General features: G+C 35.0%; 2 protein-coding genes across 6 annotated transcripts in view; both read right to left on the bottom strand.

Annotated features, from left to right (window-relative positions):
- Positions 1-945: 945 nt before the first annotated feature.
- On the bottom strand, positions 946-4,369 carry cart1 (cocaine- and amphetamine-regulated transcript 1). Its single transcript, XM_017477481.3, has 3 exons — positions 3,441-4,369; positions 3,209-3,292; positions 946-1,136 (listed from the first exon to the last, which is right to left on the bottom strand). The coding sequence occupies exons 1-3, from the start codon at positions 3,636-3,638 to the stop codon at positions 1,029-1,031; spliced, it is 390 nt and encodes a 129-aa protein (XP_017332970.1). The 5' UTR covers positions 3,639-4,369; the 3' UTR covers positions 946-1,028.
- Positions 4,370-5,688: 1,319 nt separating this feature from the next.
- The window catches only part of osbpl1a (oxysterol binding protein-like 1A), a 36,988-nt gene continuing 23,260 nt past the window's right edge, over positions 5,689-19,416 (bottom strand). The window contains exons 19-30 of one of the 5 annotated variants that reach the window (XM_017478543.2): positions 17,325-17,400; positions 16,035-16,169; positions 13,839-13,936; positions 13,435-13,617; positions 11,902-12,009; positions 10,442-10,531; positions 10,213-10,336; positions 9,472-9,585; positions 9,221-9,344; positions 8,549-8,639; positions 7,932-7,952; positions 5,689-6,684 (exon numbers count right to left, since the gene is read on the bottom strand). In XM_017478543.2, the coding sequence (XP_017334032.1) occupies positions 6,579-6,684; positions 7,932-7,952; positions 8,549-8,639; positions 9,221-9,344; positions 9,472-9,585; positions 10,213-10,336; positions 10,442-10,531; positions 11,902-12,009; positions 13,435-13,617; positions 13,839-13,936; positions 16,035-16,169; positions 17,325-17,400 (1,270 nt within the window). In that variant the 3' untranslated portion in view covers positions 5,689-6,578. The remainder of the gene's footprint in view (positions 6,685-7,931; positions 7,953-8,548; positions 8,640-9,220; positions 9,345-9,471; positions 9,586-10,212; positions 10,337-10,441; positions 10,532-11,901; positions 12,010-13,434; positions 13,618-13,838; positions 13,937-16,034; positions 16,170-17,324; positions 17,401-19,416) is intronic. The other 4 variants (XM_017478546.2, XM_053683270.1, XM_053683271.1 and 1 more) reach the window with 4 other exon arrangements.

Raw genomic sequence — 19,416 nt, 5'->3', positions numbered from 1 at the left:
AATTTGCCAACAATAACAATACATTATTAATTAGAACACAATGTGTCACTTTTTATGCATTTATTTAAGTTTAATTTTGTGAAATGTTCATGAAACAAGTTAGTTCTAGTTCTCAGCTATAAACAGTAGTTTTCTCACCGGCCTCTCTTTTTTTCTCTATCTTTAGAAGTTAATAAGACAAGTCATTCATCTTGTCATGTTACAGAGAAACTGAAAAACACAACATCCACCATCTTTAGACTTTACAGTGGTGGAAAACCCTCTAACTGATACTGGAGACTCTTTCCAAAAATGCAAAATAACTTCTTACACAGAAGGTTCACCATATCTATGATTATAAATATATCTTAATTAAATAAGAGCGCATTGTTAGTCCATTTACTAATGATCTTAGATTCTTTGGAGTGTATGTCATGTACAGTTTATAAATAAAAATGTTAATTTTATTTAATTTTTTAAATATAAGTTATATATTACACCTTTTGTCCTTTGTCTTTCAGATTATGATTGCTTGTAGATTCACAATTCTTTAATTAATTAAAAAAATTTAATTATTGGCAAATTGCTGTGGAATAAAACACTTTGGGAGATGTTGTTCTAGGAAAATAATCAAACCTTTGGGGGTGGTAACTGTAACACTGCTTCATCACACCACCTTGTCATTGATTATTTTTCTAAACAGTCTCTCTTTATTCATGCTTTCAACGGTTTGTAGGATTTGTAAGTCGCGCTCACTAGCACAGAAGTGACCAGAGGTCAGAACTGACTGGAGGTCAGTTTAAGGTGGTCAGTTTAATTCCCAGGAGTAGCAGAGAGCCACTGCTAGATCCTAAAATGAGACACTTTACTATCAGATGTATGTGACTGGATTGAAAACCTGTATAAAAAAGGTTGACTCCATTGGCAAGATCTCTTGACATGCCATAAGAACACCATTAAAGGTGATATTTATAAAATGCATTTATTTAATTTATGGATGCCACTATTTACAGCTGGGAGATATAGGAAAGGAGAAAAGCCACATCGTCTCACAGACACTTCAGGATGGAGAAGCTGCACGTGGTTCCACCAGGACAGGTACACACCTTCCCAAAACGAGCACCTTTACGAATGACACACTGCTCACCTGCGTCACACTGAAACATTAATTACACTGAGGGTTAAACAGTTAGTCTTCATGAATCACACTGGTTTAATAAGCTGTTCAGTGTGTGTGAGTGAGTGTATGTAAATCCAACGTATAACTCGTATACTCTCTGTGTGTATGAATCAGTCCTATGAAGGAGGCGTGTCCTCTCTGTGTGTATGAGTCAGTCCTATGAAGGAGGCGTGTCCTCTCTGTGTGTATGAGTCAGTACTATGAAGGAGGCGTGTCCTCTCTGTGTGTATGAGTCAGTCCTATGAAGGAGGCGTGTCCTCTCTGTGTGTATGAGTCAGTACTATGAAGGAGGCGTGTCCTCTCTGTGTGTATGAGTCAGTCCTATGAAGGAGGCGTGTCCTCTCTGTGTGTATGAGTCAGTCCTATGAAGGAGGCGTGTCCTCTCTGTGTGTATGAGTCAGTCTTATGAAGGAGGCGTGTCCTCTCTGTGTGTATGAGTCAGTCTTATGAAGGAGGCGTGTCCTCTCTGTGTGTATGAGTCAGTCCTATGAAGGTTTCGTGTCCTCTCTGTGTGTATGAGTCAGTCCTATGAAGGAGGCGTGTCCTCTCTGTGTGTATGAGTCAGTCCTATGAAGGAGGCGTGTCCTCTCTGTGTGTATGAGTCAGTCCTATGAAGGTTTCGTGTCCTCTCTGTGTGTATGTGTCAGTCCCATGAAGGAAGCATAGCCTCTGTGTGTTTATCTCTGTGTGTATATCAGTCTTAGTGAAGGAGGTGTGACTTGTGTGTTCAGTGTATTAAACGTCATATCATATAGAAACAGCGTTAAATCATATTGCATTATGTTGAATAGTTGGCTGCTTGAAATGTTTAATGCATCTTAGATCACATATCGAGATTCACATTGTATAATCTCAGGAGCAATGCACACCACTAATACTGATCAAGTATTGACCAGTATTAACCATTATGGAAACTTTACCTCTAATACACATAAAATACATTCTTTCATAAGATGAAAATAACACCTGACTGTGAGAGTGTGTATGAGTATGCACAGAAGTATACAGGAGGATGAGAATAGTATATGCATGAACATGTTGTGTTAAAGCAGGAGGTAAAGCTATGCACACAAGAACATTGTGTGTATGTCAAGAGCAGAATATAAGGTAATATATATATATATATATATATATATATATATATATATATATATATATATATATATATATATATATATATAATTGTATTTATCAAATACTCCAAAATAAGTATTATTTTGAGCTATTTATACTTTAATTGAGTATTATTGGATTATTGGATTGAATACTTAATTACATTTCCAAGCAAACATTTTTTGTAAATTTACATTTAAATGTAAATTTCTCTCATCCAAGCAATGGCTGTAGACTATACATCAGTAGGCTCAGTTTAGCATCCAGTCATTTCAGTTTGTTATCTGGTTATTCAGTGTAGGAAACATAATCAAGAATCATGCCAATTCATCAAATTCAGCCTTCTCATGCTACACAATGTTATTAGTGCTACAGCTATCTGTGTGTGTTTGAACATGGATAATTCACTGGACTGCAGTGGGAATGAGTACTCCTGGCCCTACCTCAATAAAATGTTTCAATATGATTGTATAAAATAAGGTGTTTCCTTTGCCTTCCTAGACGGCATGAACTCCATCTAATCTGAAAAAAGGCGAGGAATTTTTTCCCCATTTGCTAACAAAAGGAATTTAGTCTGTTTTCTTTGCTAATGCCTGGTTAGAGTAGCACTGATTCCAGTAGCTAACAGATAGATAGTTAATTTCTAGCTATCATGCATGTGAGCGGCAAACTTGCAGAGACTGAAGGATGTTTTCAGGCCACGGTGTAGTCGCTTTAGTTTTAGCAGCTTTTTGACTTGAGTAAATGTTTTGACTAGATACTCCACTTTTAACTGAGTAAGATTTTGACACACACACAATATAATTTATATATATATATATATATATATATATATATATATATATATATATATATATATATATATATATATAGATATAGATATAGATATAGATAGATAGATAGATAGATATATAATTTGTCTAAAATTTGACTCACCGAAGGAACCCAGCCTAACCTCTTCTCAGTGGATGGATTTTGTTTATTCCTCAGTTTTTCAAGGACTTCCTGAAGAGCTTCGATCTATAAGAACACAGGATTAAGATCTTTTTTTTTTTTTTTTAATCTAGTCTGTCTCTATAAAGCATGTACTTTCAGAAACACCTCAGCTGTGTTGGAAAAGAATGACATGTAATTTAGTCTTTTATTAAGCCTTAAAAAGAAAACTCACCAGCTCTTTTTCCTCCTGCGCCTTGATGTCATCTTCAACTGAACGGATCTCGACTAAATCTTCGCAGTTTCCGATCCAGAGTAAGACATAGCAGGTGAGTGTGAGAATCAGGAGACGCTCGTTGATCATGATGCCGATGAGCACAGTATCTGTATTTAGTCTGATAATACTGAAGCTGTGTGAGAACTCCAACCTCATTTCTTACTTTTATACCTCCACAATCACATCAGTTCAATAAACAATTAATAATAGGGAACAGAAAAGGGTTAGATGCAAAAAGGTGAGGTCATGAACTTATCTACAAACCCCTGACACATCCTAATGGAGCAAACACTAAACCGGAGCTATTTTAAGTCCTTCGTGTAATTTAGTTTAGGATATGAGGACGACTCTGGACGTCACACACTCCTCTCTGACCTGCGAGTGTCAAATACCACCATTCAATTACAAAATCCACTTCTGCACATATCTTCTCCATGACACTGTCAATTTATTTCAGGTACTATAACTGATATGAACCATGCATATGATTAATGCCAAATTTCTGATTTTAAAATCAAAGAATTCATGCAACAGTGAAGGATTTCAAATAGTAATATCACCTCTTCTAAAAATAAGTGTAAAAATAATTGTTTAATCAAATTTAAAAGAAAAGGTTGGGTTTTGATCATTATTAATTAGCTCATTTTCATGTTTATAGTCTATGTCTTGCAATGTCACAGCAATGATAAAAATAAAAAATAAAAAATAAGAAAAGGCATCAGTTGTATTATTATATTTTGTTTATAGGAATGTGCTACTTATACATTACTTCTTAAGTACTATTCTCAAAAACATGCAACAGAGATTAATGTCTACTTTTTTATATTTATTTATATGTGTATATATACATATACATATATGTATGTGTGTGTGTGTGTGTGTGTGTGTGTGTGTGTGTGTGTATGTATATATATATATATATATATATATATATATATATATACACACACACACACACACACACACACACACACACACACACACACAACCTGGATAGACTCCAGGTTTCCCCGTGACCCTGAAGGAAGGATAAGCGGTATAGAAGATGGATGGATGGATTGATGGATATATACGCAGTACTGCGTAAAAGTTTTAGGCACCCTATTTTTTTTAGTACAAACTTTGTTATAGATTTTTATTTTATTACTTCTACATTATCGAGTCAGTACAAAAACATTTCAGATTTCCAAACATTAGTTTTCTAGCACAAAATGAAATGTTACAGAAAAATGCTTGCATGTCAGTAAAGAAAGCAGCATATTATGTAAGAAACCACTTTTCAGACAAAAAACACAATGAAGACTGCTGGGTTTTGCTGCAAAAATAAGAAGCAAGTGCAACAGACAAAGTCTCCAGAAGATCCGTGTCTGCTTCTGCAAGATTCTCAATAAAACTTACAGCATTTCCTTATAAAACTGCACTAATTCTACCTAGGACTGCAATTTTTATTTTTTTTGTTACACCAAATATTGACTTTGTTTCTTTACTACTGTTTCCTACTCTTTACAGTATTTTTTTTAATGTAGAAACATTTAATTTCATTATTTTGAAGGCATCTTCGCTCTGCATGTCTTTGCATGTGCCTAAAAACTATACATACATACACAGACACACATACATACATTATATATATATATATATATATATATATATATATATATATATATATATATATATATATATATATACACACACACACACACACACACACACACACACACACACACACTGCTGACATTTCAAGTGGGATTTTCCAGTGTTTCCAGGTCTAGATACAGTGTTCATATTAGTGGTAGGGCTCATATTTAATAATAAAAGGAAACCCTTCCAGTTTCGGCCATGCCCACTTTGGGTATACTTGGAGCACTAAACAGATACTGATACAGATAGTGTCATTGTGTTTCCGTCCCTAACCTGTGTGGAGTTTTGCATATTCTAAATGTGGGTTTCCTCTAGTTTCACCGGTTTCTCTGCTTCCCTCCCACCTCCCAAAAACATGCATGGACATGCATAAAGGGATTGGTGTCTCGGAATTTCCACTATGTGAGAATGAGTGTGTGTGATGCCATGTGAAAGTGTCCCATCAAGTGTGTATTCCCATCTCACACCCAGTGTTCCTGGGATAGACTCCACCACCATCCTGATGAGGATGTTTCCTGTGTTTCCTGAAAATGAACGAATGAATCAAGTTTGATCAGATAATGGCTATGTTTTAAATGTTTTATTTTTCACTGGTGTGACCTTAATGACGAAAACCTGCTTGTGGGTCTGCTAAGGGTTTTATTCAGCAGGCCAGTAAATCCAGCTATACAACTTTGTGTGTACACAAAACAAAGGGAAATAATAATTTACATAATTCTGGAATAACTATAAAATAAACAGCAGCCTTAAACCAACTGAGTTAAATATAATCTGCTTATCGTAGAGTAATATTTCACATTATTAGGTTTTCAAGAATAGGAATAACTCTTTCTCACTCTCATACATGCTCACACGCACGCACACGCACACGCACACACACACACACCATAATGAGTTACTACACATCACGAGATGATGAAAACAGTATCGTCTCGTCGTTATTGAGAAAAAATGAAATCCAAGCTGAAGAAACATGTGTAAAGCCACACATCTGTAGCAAATATTACTGTAAAATATTCAGTGCATTAGTGAAAAAGTAAAGCATAAAAAGAGCTCTGAAATAAATAATATAAAGTTTAGTACATAATTAAAAACTAGCAGTGTACTTGTGTTCTAATTGTTTAGAAAATTGGATGATTGTCCAATGACACACACACACACACACACACAAAATCATTTCTATCCTCAATTATAATTCTTATTACTTTTTTCATATTAGGGTAGCTTGAGTAACCCATCATATGATTGACTTTACATTACTGAATCAAATTACTCCACCCTTATCATTTATGTGCATGAAGAATTAAGTAAGAACATTTTCCTTTAAAAAAAAAATCCCAATAATAATAATAATATAAAGGGAACTTGCAGGTATGATAAAATTGTTCCATTTAAGAAACAAGTTTATCACACAAATATCCCACGTGGCCTAGCTTTACGATATCGTAGGTCGTCTCAGTAAATATCAGGCACTTGGGAGTAATCTCGGTTCCAGTAAGAGGTGGAGAAGAGCCAGTCCGGAGAGTTGGTATGAGGGTTTGGACCCTGATGAAACCACCTGCTTGAAAAAACGAGAGAGAACAGAGAAGAGTCACAATTTACACAAGCACTGTGCCTCATTTATTAATTTTATAATAAAGTAAATTGGGTGTGAATGGCTCATCAATCTGAACAAAAAATTCCCACAAGATTTACAAAAGTTTCACAAATTTTTCTTTCATGTTGAGAAATGGTATTTACTCATAAAGTGCAAGAATGCTCACGGTACAGCAGATTTACACTACCAGTCAAAAGTTCTTTATTATTATTTTTCTCCCATATTTTATAATAATAATAAAGTCATCAAAATAATCTGGAATAACACAAATGGAACTGTGGGAATTATGTTGTGATTAAAACTCCAAAATAAATCTAAATAATTTAGTATTTTAGCATCTTCAAAGTAAACACCCTTTTTGCCTAGAATTTCCAGAAATGTATTCTTGGCATTTCAACCGATTTCTTGAGGAATCCCCCTGAGATGCTTTTTAAACAGTATTAAAGGAGTTCCCACCTACACTGGACACTTATTGGCTGCTTTTTGGAATATTTCGCTCTAAGTGGTCCATTTAAAAAAAATATTTTTTTGTAAATAAAATGTTAGTTTTCTAATGAAAGAAATGAATACGTTGGCACAATTATATTTTTGTCTTCAACACTGATTTCAAAAATTTAATCATACACCTTCAGATCAAAAGATTTTTAAGATCATGAGAAACATTTCAGTCATGTCTCCAAACTTTCATGTACATTTAGCCATGCGCACAAATCTCCATAAAAGGCAAAGCTCACAAAAAGCTGAAAACAACAAAATGACAACTAAATGGTGAAAGAGTGCCTCCTAGTAATATAATGTGCTAAATCTTCCAAGAATGCAGCTCAGCTTTGCAGTAACTACTTTACTGACATCAACATAGAGAGAAAAAAAGAGAGGCTGGTGAGAGAATGGCTGTTTACGACTGCTATAACATAAAAAAGAACAGGAGCTGTTTAGTTTTGTGGAGGTTCCACAACTAATTTAACTATAAACAGTTAAAAAGCATGATGGATTATTGAGTAATAAATAAAAAAATTTAACTGTTGGCGAATCACTGTGATGTAATCGGAATAACACACTTTGCATTGCATTATTTTCAGATAACAGCATGGCATGAGGTGTGTTATTCCTTACTTATTTCAGTGTCCTGATTCACATTCTTGTTATCAGAAATGCAAACCATCGACAAGCTACACTAAAAAAAAAATCAGCATAAAGCATGCAGGGCAAACCTGGGGCCAGAGGCGGAGCCTCTAATCACCACAGCCAAGCCACAGGACAGATGGGAGGCAGGTACAAAAAAAACAGACAAGAGTTATAGCATTAGTGCAGTTAGTGTGGAAATAAAGAATCTAGTTACTTCACAGAAGCTGCATAGTATACAAACACTTTTACTCAAATAAAAGTGCAATTACTCTTCTATATAATAAATACTCTGATAAAAGTCAAAACTACAGCTTCAGATTTTTCACACAAGTTAAAATAGAAAAGTATAAACACTTAAATCTGTTTTTAACACAGTGTTGTTGAATCCTAGATTCTGATTGGTCAGAAGGTATTGACAGTAGAGTAGCTGCAAATCACAGGTTTACGTTAATGCACTCGTTCTTATACATTATCGTTTCAATAGTAACAGCTCATTCATACACCGCACATAATCTAATGCACATTGTAGTGTCTAACATGTGTGACAATGCACTGGCCCGATATATAGTGCACAATTATTAGTGTGACAGTGTGATCAAATTGCCAGCTTTGTGTGAAGTGTGAATTCACGAGCTTTAAGGCATGAGCTTTACTACATCACATCTATACTGAAAGAAAGCAAGAGAAGGAAAATCTCTCACACCTTGTCTTCCAGTCCATGTCTGACTTGGCTCGGCTCTTGCGTGCTGCTCTCTGCTTTTCCTCCAGCCTCTTTTTCTCCTCACTTGCTAAATCTGAGGGCATGAGGCAGAAGGTCAAAGGTCAAAATTAAGCTCATGAAAAAATGTCTAGGATATATTTTTGGATGAAAAAAAAATCAGGTGATGCAAACTGCTAATTATATTATAATTCAAAATTTAATATCTTAGAATAACATTAAAGAAATATTAATATAACTATTGCCATTAATAATAACAATAATAATGATAATAATTAGTATTTGCATTATAATAATTGTAATACATATATTACAATACAAATGATTGTAATGAATATAATATGAATATTCTAATCCGTATAATAATACAAAATATAATGGTTATGAGCATATCATTATAATAATACATATAAATATTAGTATTTTATTATTAGCATTGTAATATAAATTATTATATTGTATAATAATAACATTTTATATTAAATTATATGTGTTATTATTGTTGTTATTATCATTATTATTATTATTATTATTATTATTTAGCATCTAGTTACTTTGGTGGCAGAGATAAAGACAAAGAAAATGAAAGACAAACCAGTGTAAATGATGGCATTAAATCCTGAATTTTAAGCATACACGTGTGTATCCAAACATTACCAATGTCTCCATTTTCCATGGCGCGGATGTCGGGTCTCAGTCTGCAGTCGGTTTTGGGAATTACAGCTTCAATGTCTTCATCCAGCTCGTTTAGCTGCATGGCGAATGATGTGAAACTGTACATCTGCAGCAGAAAAAGAGAAAGAAACACAGATCTCTGTCAGATTGAGTGAGTCTCCAGAATGTAATAATCTAGTTATGAAGAATGAAAAAATGGCCGTGAAGTGTGTGTGTTCGGGCTGGGGAGAGACCTGAGCGGAGTTGGCTGGTCGTGGTTTGATTTTCCAAAGTAACTGGCTGCCTGGAATCTCCTCCACCGAGTCACCGCCTGGTTGTTCGCTTTCCTCAGACTCAGCACTGGACCCCTGAGGAGCGCAATGAGATTGTGACAAATCACAATAATAATACACATCAGAGTAATTATGTCATTATGTCTTATGTCCTGGAAATCAACTATATCAACATCTCTAATCCATCTTGCTCACTCCATTTCACTTCTGAAGGTAGATTTCTGTGGCTTCAGGGGTGTGTCGCTTTTGAATGGAGGGAGGAGTCTTGGAGAAGGATTGGGTAATTTAATGAATGAGTGTGCACCTATAGTATGGCTATCATATCATAAGTAAGGACACACAATGTCCAAAAGTGATTATTTTCCTACAACAGTACATCCTGAAGTATTTTATTCATCTTACACCACAATTTAGCAACAATTAAAACTTTAATTTATTAACGAGCAACACACTTTTTAAAAATCCATTTATAGTTATATTTCATGTTGTGGATCGACCATGAAACAAGTTAATTTGTGTCTCTCTTACAGTATAGCAGCTGTAAACAGTTTTCCCTAAACAGCCTCTCGTTTTTCTCTCTCAAATTACACACTCTGTACGTTGTTACTATAGAAACGATAACGTATAGAATATAGGTCAGGCTTAATTTGCATTCAAATACTTGAAACACAGCTAGGGCAGAAGAAGAGAAGAAGACCACACCTCTTTACTGTTTTTCTTCCCATCTGTGGCCTTATCGTTCTTCTTGTGAGCCTCAAACGTTGCCGGATCCACTGCGTACATGCACTCCGTCCACTTCCCATACAAAACGCACACTTTCTTCTTGCTGCAAAATGAATGAGTTTCCTTTTTAAAAAAAAGGTCCATAACATGTGGCATGACATAAAGTTAGTAAAGTGTATTAGGGAAATTAAAATGAAACAACGTTTACCTTTTGTCAAGAATGTAGCCCTCTACTTTGTGCAGCTCTTTGCCAAAAAGACCACAAGGTTTGAAGCTGAGACAGCACTTCTCTCCAGTTCTATCAGAAAACCAGAGCAGAGGATTTGGAGCATGCAGTTGACCATTCTGTCAGTATCATTATAGACAGTATATCATGTGTGCAACACCAAGTGCATCTTTAATCCTCAATGTGACATGAAAGATCACGTCTTATATATCGAGTCATAATTTGGGAATTATTTGGCATAGAGACTAAATTTTCATTTTCAAATCGCACACACAAAAAAAATCACAATAATAATCCCACTTTGCTGTTATTCTGTTCAGATTATATATTTGTATTTTTTATTTATTTGCTGTTCAATTCTCAGGTTGGTTATTTGGATCATCTACATCATGATTTTCACTTGTTTTTCATTGTTAATGATTTAACTTGAAATTACACTAGTCACATAGCCTAACTACTGCGGAAAACTATAATCGATTGATAATGATACATTATACACCACATATCTATTAGAAATGTAAATTAGGCATTGAGTTCTAAGGATTAAAGCTGGCTACAAAAGTTTTTAGTTGACAATTTATGCAATGTTTCCGTCTTTAAATATATATATGTTGTATATATATATTTTTTAAACTATAGAGGGGTGGGCTTTTACACGCGACTGTACTACATCACAGATTTTTAAAAATGTCTTACTAATACAAAGAGCCTGGGAAAATTTGTAGACCATGATCAAATAATAATGATTTAAGCCATGGCCTCAGCACAAGTGTATTATCTGGTGGAGTAAACCACTTTGTAAAAACTGTGTTATTTGCCGTAATGCTTATATGTGTTACACGGCCCTCTTTTTATAGTCACGACCAAACACGGTTTCACTCCGCCCTCCAGTCTGTTTTGAAAGGCAAAATATGTGTTTTTTTCAAGATGGACTCATTTATTCCTTTTGAAGGAGATGAAGCTGAATTAGTGATGTTGCTCCTAAACAGGTATGGAAATGCAATTTGTACAAAGCGTTTAATTGTTTTCTATGTCATGGCTTTCATAACGTATCAATTAAATACCTTTTTATCGCTTAGGGAGCCAGGTGAACGCATCGAGTGAACCACTTTTATACAAATGTGGAACTCCCATGCAGATAACAATACAATGATAACTCTGGAGCTTAAAAGCTCACAAGAGCTCATTGTAAAGAAAAACAGGACAGCGATGACACTCTTGACCATTCTCGTAAATCAGTATGAAATTATCAGCATGAGCTAAATTTGCATGTTTACAGTGTCATAAATTTCAAGCGGATAAATGTACAAGTGTGCTTGAAAACAATGTCATGACAGTTTTTGCTACTACTAACTCTAGTTGAATTCTATGAGGCACTGTAGAACCTTTAAAGGTTGCCTTTACCCAGGTATGATCAGCCAGGTGATTCCCCGATCACTCACCTGTGGTTGATCACCTCCACGTTACCGTACTGTTCAATCCAAAGCTGCCCCACGATGATGTTGTGAACGCAGCATGTCGGGTTTGTCCATGTATATGCCTCATTACATCTGGAAAGAGTAAAATCATCATCAGGCTAAATTACTTCCAGCACATTTATCAGTTATACTGAACTCAAATACATTCATCACCACGTATTAGTTATCATATGGTCCACTCCAGAATCATTGGCACCCTTCATGAAAAGTATATTACGATATAAATAAACAGATGAATTTTACGTGTGCATTTTGGTCAAAATCTGAGACTAAGAACAATTTAAAAAATGTTTTAAGGATAATAATTTGTGTTATATACACATGCTCTCTGCTTCTTGCTTTTGTTGTTATTTTGATTTTGTTTTTTTCATTGGTTTCTATCTTTTTCGAGCTGGTTATTGGTTTCGAGTTAATCACACGCTGAAGACATTTCCTGCTTGTGTTTCAAGTCTTTGCATGTTCTTGTTTCTCGCTAAGTTATTTCCCCAAGTGAAATCTCTGTTCTGTGTTATCTTCACGTTAATTCACTAAATCCTTTGTGCATTTGTGTCAAGTGTTTACAGTCATGACATTTGTTTGCATTCAAGTGCTATTTTTGGGGGGTGTCAATAAGTTTGACACACATATGTTTCTGAGAGAAAATATTATTTAAAAAAAAAAAAATTTCTCATGAAAATAATTATGTTAGAGGGAAGTAAGGCAAGGTAAATAATTTCTATGAGTGTTTGTGCATGTTTTCTCTGACGTTAATCGTTTTATTCCATTGGTTTTTATACATTATATTGAAGGCTGCTAATATTTTTGGCATTGGCTATACAAACAGAACCAGTCAAAAGTTTTATGACATCTACTCATAAAAAGGCTTTCTTTATTAAATTCATTATTTATATTTGTCTTTGATATCAGAAGTATTCACTGTGTATTGTATTGTATTTTCTACAACAGCAGCTCTGACAGATATACATTAACACATTTAGTCTAATATGCTATTGTTTCTATAGTAACAGATCATTCACAGGGACTTGTACATCAGATGTTCCACATAAACTGATTAAAAAATGTGTGTAATCATTGAAATGGTGACATTTTCTGTAAGGAATAATGTGTTTATTTAACATTTATGGAAGGAGTCTCCAGTGTACGTGCTTTGTAACAGTCAGACAGATGTAACTAAGTTTTCCGACATCTTCAGGACAGAGGATTTTACTTTTTTATGCGGTTTCACGGTAACATGAGAAGCTGCATTTTTAAAAATCTTCAACAGAGAGAAAAAAGTAACTATAAATATAAGTATAAAATTGCTGTGGTATGAGGAGAATAAAACACTTCAGGCTGTGCTGTGATGGGACAGCAATCACCTTGGGGAGGGCGGGGACTCCACACCATTGTGTTGTGTATTATTCTCCTATAACAGCACAGCTTGTTGTGTTTTTACAGCAATAACTGTGTGTAAAACGTGTACGAAGTGCTACACTGACGACGTGTGCGTGTTCTTACTTAGGAAGCTCCAGAGTCATGATGCCTTTTGGCTCGGCCTCCACACTTTTACCCCAGAACTTCAGCTTGGGGTAGATGGACCCGTGGAAAACAAAGTCTTTTTCTAGGCCCTCAGCGTGGAAAGCACTAACTGGAGGATGGTGACTCACCTGCTCCGAGATCACCCGGAAGCCCAAATCCTCTCTGAGAATGAAACAAAGTGGGGCTTTATATAAGAATAAAGTAGTGTTCCTGAGGCCAGTAACTGTTCATTATTAACTACAATGGGGTCAGAAAGTATTCAGACCCTTTTAGATTTTGCACACTTTATGATATATGTTTAATTTTAAATGAACTAAATAGTCCATTAAACAATTAAACACGGCTTGAACACGGTCAGTCAGCGCTGTTGTGTTTTCATTTACCTGACGAGCTCATACGTCTCCCCCAGCAGGGGATTAAAGGGCTTCCCAGTCCTCTCCCACTGAGACGCCACTGCAGACACTGCAAATGCTGCTACACACTGACACACACACACACAAACACACTACATAAAGCACTATGCATATTATTTTACTATACGGTCAGTAAAGTATCTAGTATTTAGTTAGTAAGTATGGGAATTAAACATTCATATTCAAAATTCGAATTCAAATTCAATTTGTCACACACACACAACCATACACAGTGAAACATGTAGTGAAATGCTTTTTACGGCTGTCCATGACATAAAATAGAATTTACATAGATTTAGAAAAAGGGAACATTTTTATTTTTATTAAAAATTTAAAATATAATGTAAGGACATAAAGATGGGTGGCAACAACAGTCTGACTATAATCGGTATAAAGTGCAGAAATGTGCAGCTGTTTTGTGCAGTATAATGCTGTGCAACATTCAGCTGAGGTAGTTGTATTGAAATTGCCCACATATATAAAAAATATTTATAAATACAGGATACACAGGATAAAGTAGTTACTGAAGATGCTTGAATAGAAGGAATGTAGGGGGTGTGGGTGTCGTACTTTACATGTTGGATTAAAATACATAGTGAAAGTAACATGAAAACTGACAGCTATTAGAACAGAGCCCACATGGGTTGAGCGCTTGATTTATAAATGAGTCATGAGAGATTCTCACAATCTCCTTTTTTGTTTTAGTCATTTATTTTACAAATTATTATCAGAATTAAAGCTCCAACTATGAAAATGGTTTTTGTGTGCTATTAATTTAAATGAGGAATGTATGTGCTATTTTAATGTTTTCATTATTCTGCACTAGCATAAGAATTCAGCAACAGAAACAGGACAAATTTCCCCACCCATCTACCTCTCCTAAACAAACTAGCGTTCTGTCTAAAAATTGAACACAAACCAGTTTTCCTATTACAGTTACAACTCCTATTACCTCTCATGTCACCTTCAAACCTACCAAAAGGTCCGTTTTGCTTACCAGCCTTCTGGATTTACTAGATTAATAAATACTTTTGAATGTAAGATCAGAGTTTTCGATTTTGAGCCCATGATAACGATCACGATGACATTAGCTAACCAGTGTGTTTAACATCGCTGTGCATGAAATCACTAAACATTTTACAGTTTGACCAGACGGACATGGATGTATGGTTTTGTATCTGGCATCCCATCTAGCGGATGCTGCATTTAATCCTGCAGCTGTACATACAGTACACGAGCGTGCATGTGCGTGTGTGTGTGTGAACAACGTCCTGTGTCAAGCATACACCAGGCCCCTTTGCTTCAGGCTATATTGCACCACTCTGGTGTGAATCATTATATTAACGCCGAACCCCATCATGTTTTATTCTTCACGCATTGGTCAAATCCTGGGCCTGACAGCTGAAAAAGATGCACCTTTTCAAACACACCTCCTGACTTATTGAAAAAGCTTGGGAACCCCTGAACTGGAATATAATAACAGGTAATAGTGTAATACTTACTTATTACACATGTTTATATGTAAGTGCATTTTATCACTAAATGCTAAGGAAGTAACATAACAATGGCAAACACTATCAAATACCTGAGTGAGGAAAGCAATTCTTGTAACATTATCTAATTATTCATTCGTATAAATAATATGGATATCAGCATCAATTACTGCCATATAGGTGGTATTTCACGAGTTTATTAATTTATACTTTTCCAACTTGCAACATGCACACCTATTATTTGTACAAACTATGTATTTATTCATTAAATTCTGAGTAATTATTGTACTCTATTCCCATTTATTGCTGTGTAAATCTGCAAACACATATTTATCTTTTAAATAGTAGGCAATTATTTACTGTAAAAAAAAAAGGCTACTAAATGAAACATCGTGCTGAGAAAAAAAACCCTTTAAACTGCACTAGATATTTCTAATGGATTCTAATAGGCTTTAAGTAATGGTAGTTTAGCGCTTCAGTAATGGTAGTTTAATGAAATGTGCTGTTCATAACCATCTGTGATGACACGTGTAATCGTTGATATGGTTTTCTATGAGACTTTTATTTAACATTTATGAAAGAACTCTCCAGTGTCACTATCACTTACTTGGAATTTATGCTTTGACTAAGGTAACTGGATTTTACAAGTTAACTGCTGATTCTTCATGTTTACCTTCATTCTCTCGATGGGGTCAGTGGAGTCGTTAGCCTGCTGGATGAGATAAGTGTGCTCCATGTACTCTGTGAGTCTCTGTAAGAAGCTGAGTGGCTCGTTGAAGATGACTGGCATGGTGATCTTAGACAGCTCCTAAAGAGTCAGAGACAATGTTCAGGTTTGGGGTGAAATTATGGAATAATTCACAAAAATGCCATGCATGTATTGTGCGTTACAAGCTTTAAAGTCCGGGTGAAATTAACATGTAACTCCAACCATGCTAACATAAAACTACACAGGATTCCAAACGTAACCTAATTAATGAAACACTCTTAATTTGTCAGCAAAAGTATGGACAGAAATACTTGTTAAAGTATGGGTTTGGAATTTCCTCAACAATCTAAAAATAGCTTAAATAATTTCATTCTCACGTTCTCATCCACCCATGAAAGAAAGCCCTACTGGGATCAGGTGCTATTTATTAATAACCAAAAAAATCCCTAAAGGAAACCCTTCAGGAATCTGATGGAAACTATTCAAAAATTTAAGCAATTTATTTTACATGCTGGAAACCATTACAGGCTTTCCTAATAGTTTGTTGTTGTTGTTTAGCAGGGCAGAGCTGTTAAAAAAAACATTCAGGAAAAGATCAAAAAGAAATCTTTTCACCCTGAACATGTTACATATTATGGGTCTGGAACTGTGCTTTTTTAAAAATGAGATAAAAATGAGATGGAAATAATTGAAACAGTGATGAAAACTATCACCAAAAATGAGCTATGAAAATATGACAAACTACAATATTACCACACAAACAACTCTCCCTGTGGTCTGAAATCTGAATGTATTTCTATTCATTCATACTCCAAACTTGTTTGTCTGGACTAGAATAAATGAATGTGACTAAAGCGGGAGAAAAATTAAGGTGCAAATTGGTGCAAAAACTTAGAAATCAGAAAACTGTGAAAAATAAGCACTGTAACTAAATAACTCAATAATTAAACATATTAAGTAAGGAATAATAAACTTTGTGTCATGCTGTTATTGGGAAATAATCACAAAGTTTGATGAAGCAGAGTTACCGTTACCACACTAGAGTTGCACACTTCAGAGTGTTTTATTGCTTTTATACCACACCAGTTTGCCAATGATTACTTCATAATTTTTATACATTATTCCGAGTTTAACACGAGACACTTGACCTGTTTACTAACTTCTAATAATCAGTACCACCCTGTGACTGTCCTGTGTTTGTTGTATTTTAAAAACAAGGATGTTAAAATGAGATCACTAAGTTCAGTGTTGTACCATTCCAATGCACTTTCTCAGTATGCTCCAGATGCTGAAGTTGTTTCTGGAAAACATGGGTGCCGGCAAACTTGTCCTGAAGAACGGAAACAAAAAAAACACAAAAAAACATACATTTAATAGGATGTTCTCCGAATGGATATTTATTTTTTTATCCAAAGCTTGCATTGCTAGCAACCAAAAAAGTGCACTAATACTACTATAGTGTTGCACAACTGATTTTTAAGTCATTAACACACACATTATCACAATATGCGAAGCATTTAAATAAACCACAATTTTGCACTGTTTCTCTGAGCGCTGATATCTTAGAGCTTACAGATCACTTCCTGTAAATGTATTGATGTTTCATGACATTGGTATGATACAAAACCTTTGTTAAATTAATGCCTGCTAGGACGGTTTGTTTTAATATATCGTACAGAATATTATACTATCTGTGTCATTTTTGTTCATAACATGCACTCATAAATGCTATTATTAGCACTTGTCCACTAATATGGCACTATAATGTTGTGAATCCAGGACCCTGAGCACGTGACTATAAGAGTGTATTAAAGTTGCCAAACAAAGCCATTTTCAATACTTAACAGTGCTCGAGACAGTACAAGGAGTTTTTCTGACACTTGAAGAGTTGAAGGGTTGGTGATTGGTTGATGAAGGTTAGTTTCTGTTAGGATGAAGGGTTCGTGATTAGTTGGTTAATACAATCACATAATTAGTTGGTAAAATTCCAAAACTCTTTGGTATGGAAAAAAAGCAGGCCTATGGCTAACATTTCATTAGAGTGTGTGGTGATATCAATATCAATACCAATTTAGCACATTTATCAAGCTAAATATGAGTAACAAATAAAACTCTGATCCTGAGCTCGTGCACAGTGTCCCTGGGATAAACTTCAGATCCACTTCCATCCTGACAAGGATAATGAGCCTAAACATTATTCTGGGAAAATAATAAATCATATGATAATAATATTGTAACTGTAATGTTCTCATAAAGCACCAGAAGAAAGACATTTGAAAAAAGACTGTCATTCTCAACTATATCTAGCTTTACCTCAATCTTTCTCAGCAAGAAAAGGGCACCCAAACTCAGCACAGGTACTTGCATGCTATAAATGTGTGTTAGAACCCTGTTAGGAGCACAACTGGGCGATTTCCAATACATGTGTGAAGAGTAATTAAAATCTATTCTCAAACTGGGTCGACTTGACCAACCAAGACGCCGAGACAAAGCTTGTCTAGACAGGAACTGTCAATCACCTAATAAATGATTTACATCTTATGTGAACCACGTCTTGCGTTTCAGCTGTATGGATTAAAAAGAATGTTTAGCTTGATCAGATTATTCCAGTTATCCAAGAGAAATATTACATAGAAAGAGAAATTAAAGAGAAATTAAATACTATATAAAAAATTGTATTTAATTTCTTGTCAGTATTATACACTTTACCTGGCTGCAACTGCAATAACTTCTATGTCTATATTTGGTAATATAAACTAATCTGTTGAATAAGTCATGGCATGTTATGTTTATATTTATACCATTTTTAAATTATATTGTTACTCTTTGCCACTTATATTTTGCACTACCTGACACTTCCACACTAAAACTGTTTACTGGTCGGCACTACACTGCCATTTACTATGTCTACTGTCCTGTTTTTGTAGTATTGTACTGTCTTGTGTTGTTAGCACACGTCTGCTCATGCACTTTATGTAAAAATGTATAGATCTTATTTAGTTCTGTGTCATCTCATGTGGTTAGTGTCTTGTGTTATGTAGAACCATGGTCCTGGAGGAACGTTGTTTACCGTATCAGCTAGGCTATATATGGTTGAAATGACAATAAAGCCACTTGAACTTGAGAAAGGAAATATGGCTTTACAAGGCCAGGGATTTCAAAATGAACCCAAAACCCATAGTCCAAAAAATACTTACATGGAATATTTAGTGGATGTTTACTGTTTCACAAAATAGAGAATGGATTAGGGGTTTGCACAGACTGCTTGAGTAATGCATAAAATCCTTGTACTGTGGTATTGTGAGAAGTGCTGTGTCAATGAGCGTTTTCAGAGCCATAGATACAA

Source organism: Ictalurus punctatus, chromosome 10 (assembly GCF_001660625.3).
Source record: "Ictalurus punctatus breed USDA103 chromosome 10, Coco_2.0, whole genome shotgun sequence".
Taxonomy (NCBI): domain Eukaryota; kingdom Metazoa; phylum Chordata; class Actinopteri; order Siluriformes; family Ictaluridae; genus Ictalurus; species Ictalurus punctatus.
The sequence above is the reverse complement of the archived record's forward strand: the minus strand, read 5'-3'. Positions and strand labels throughout refer to the sequence as shown.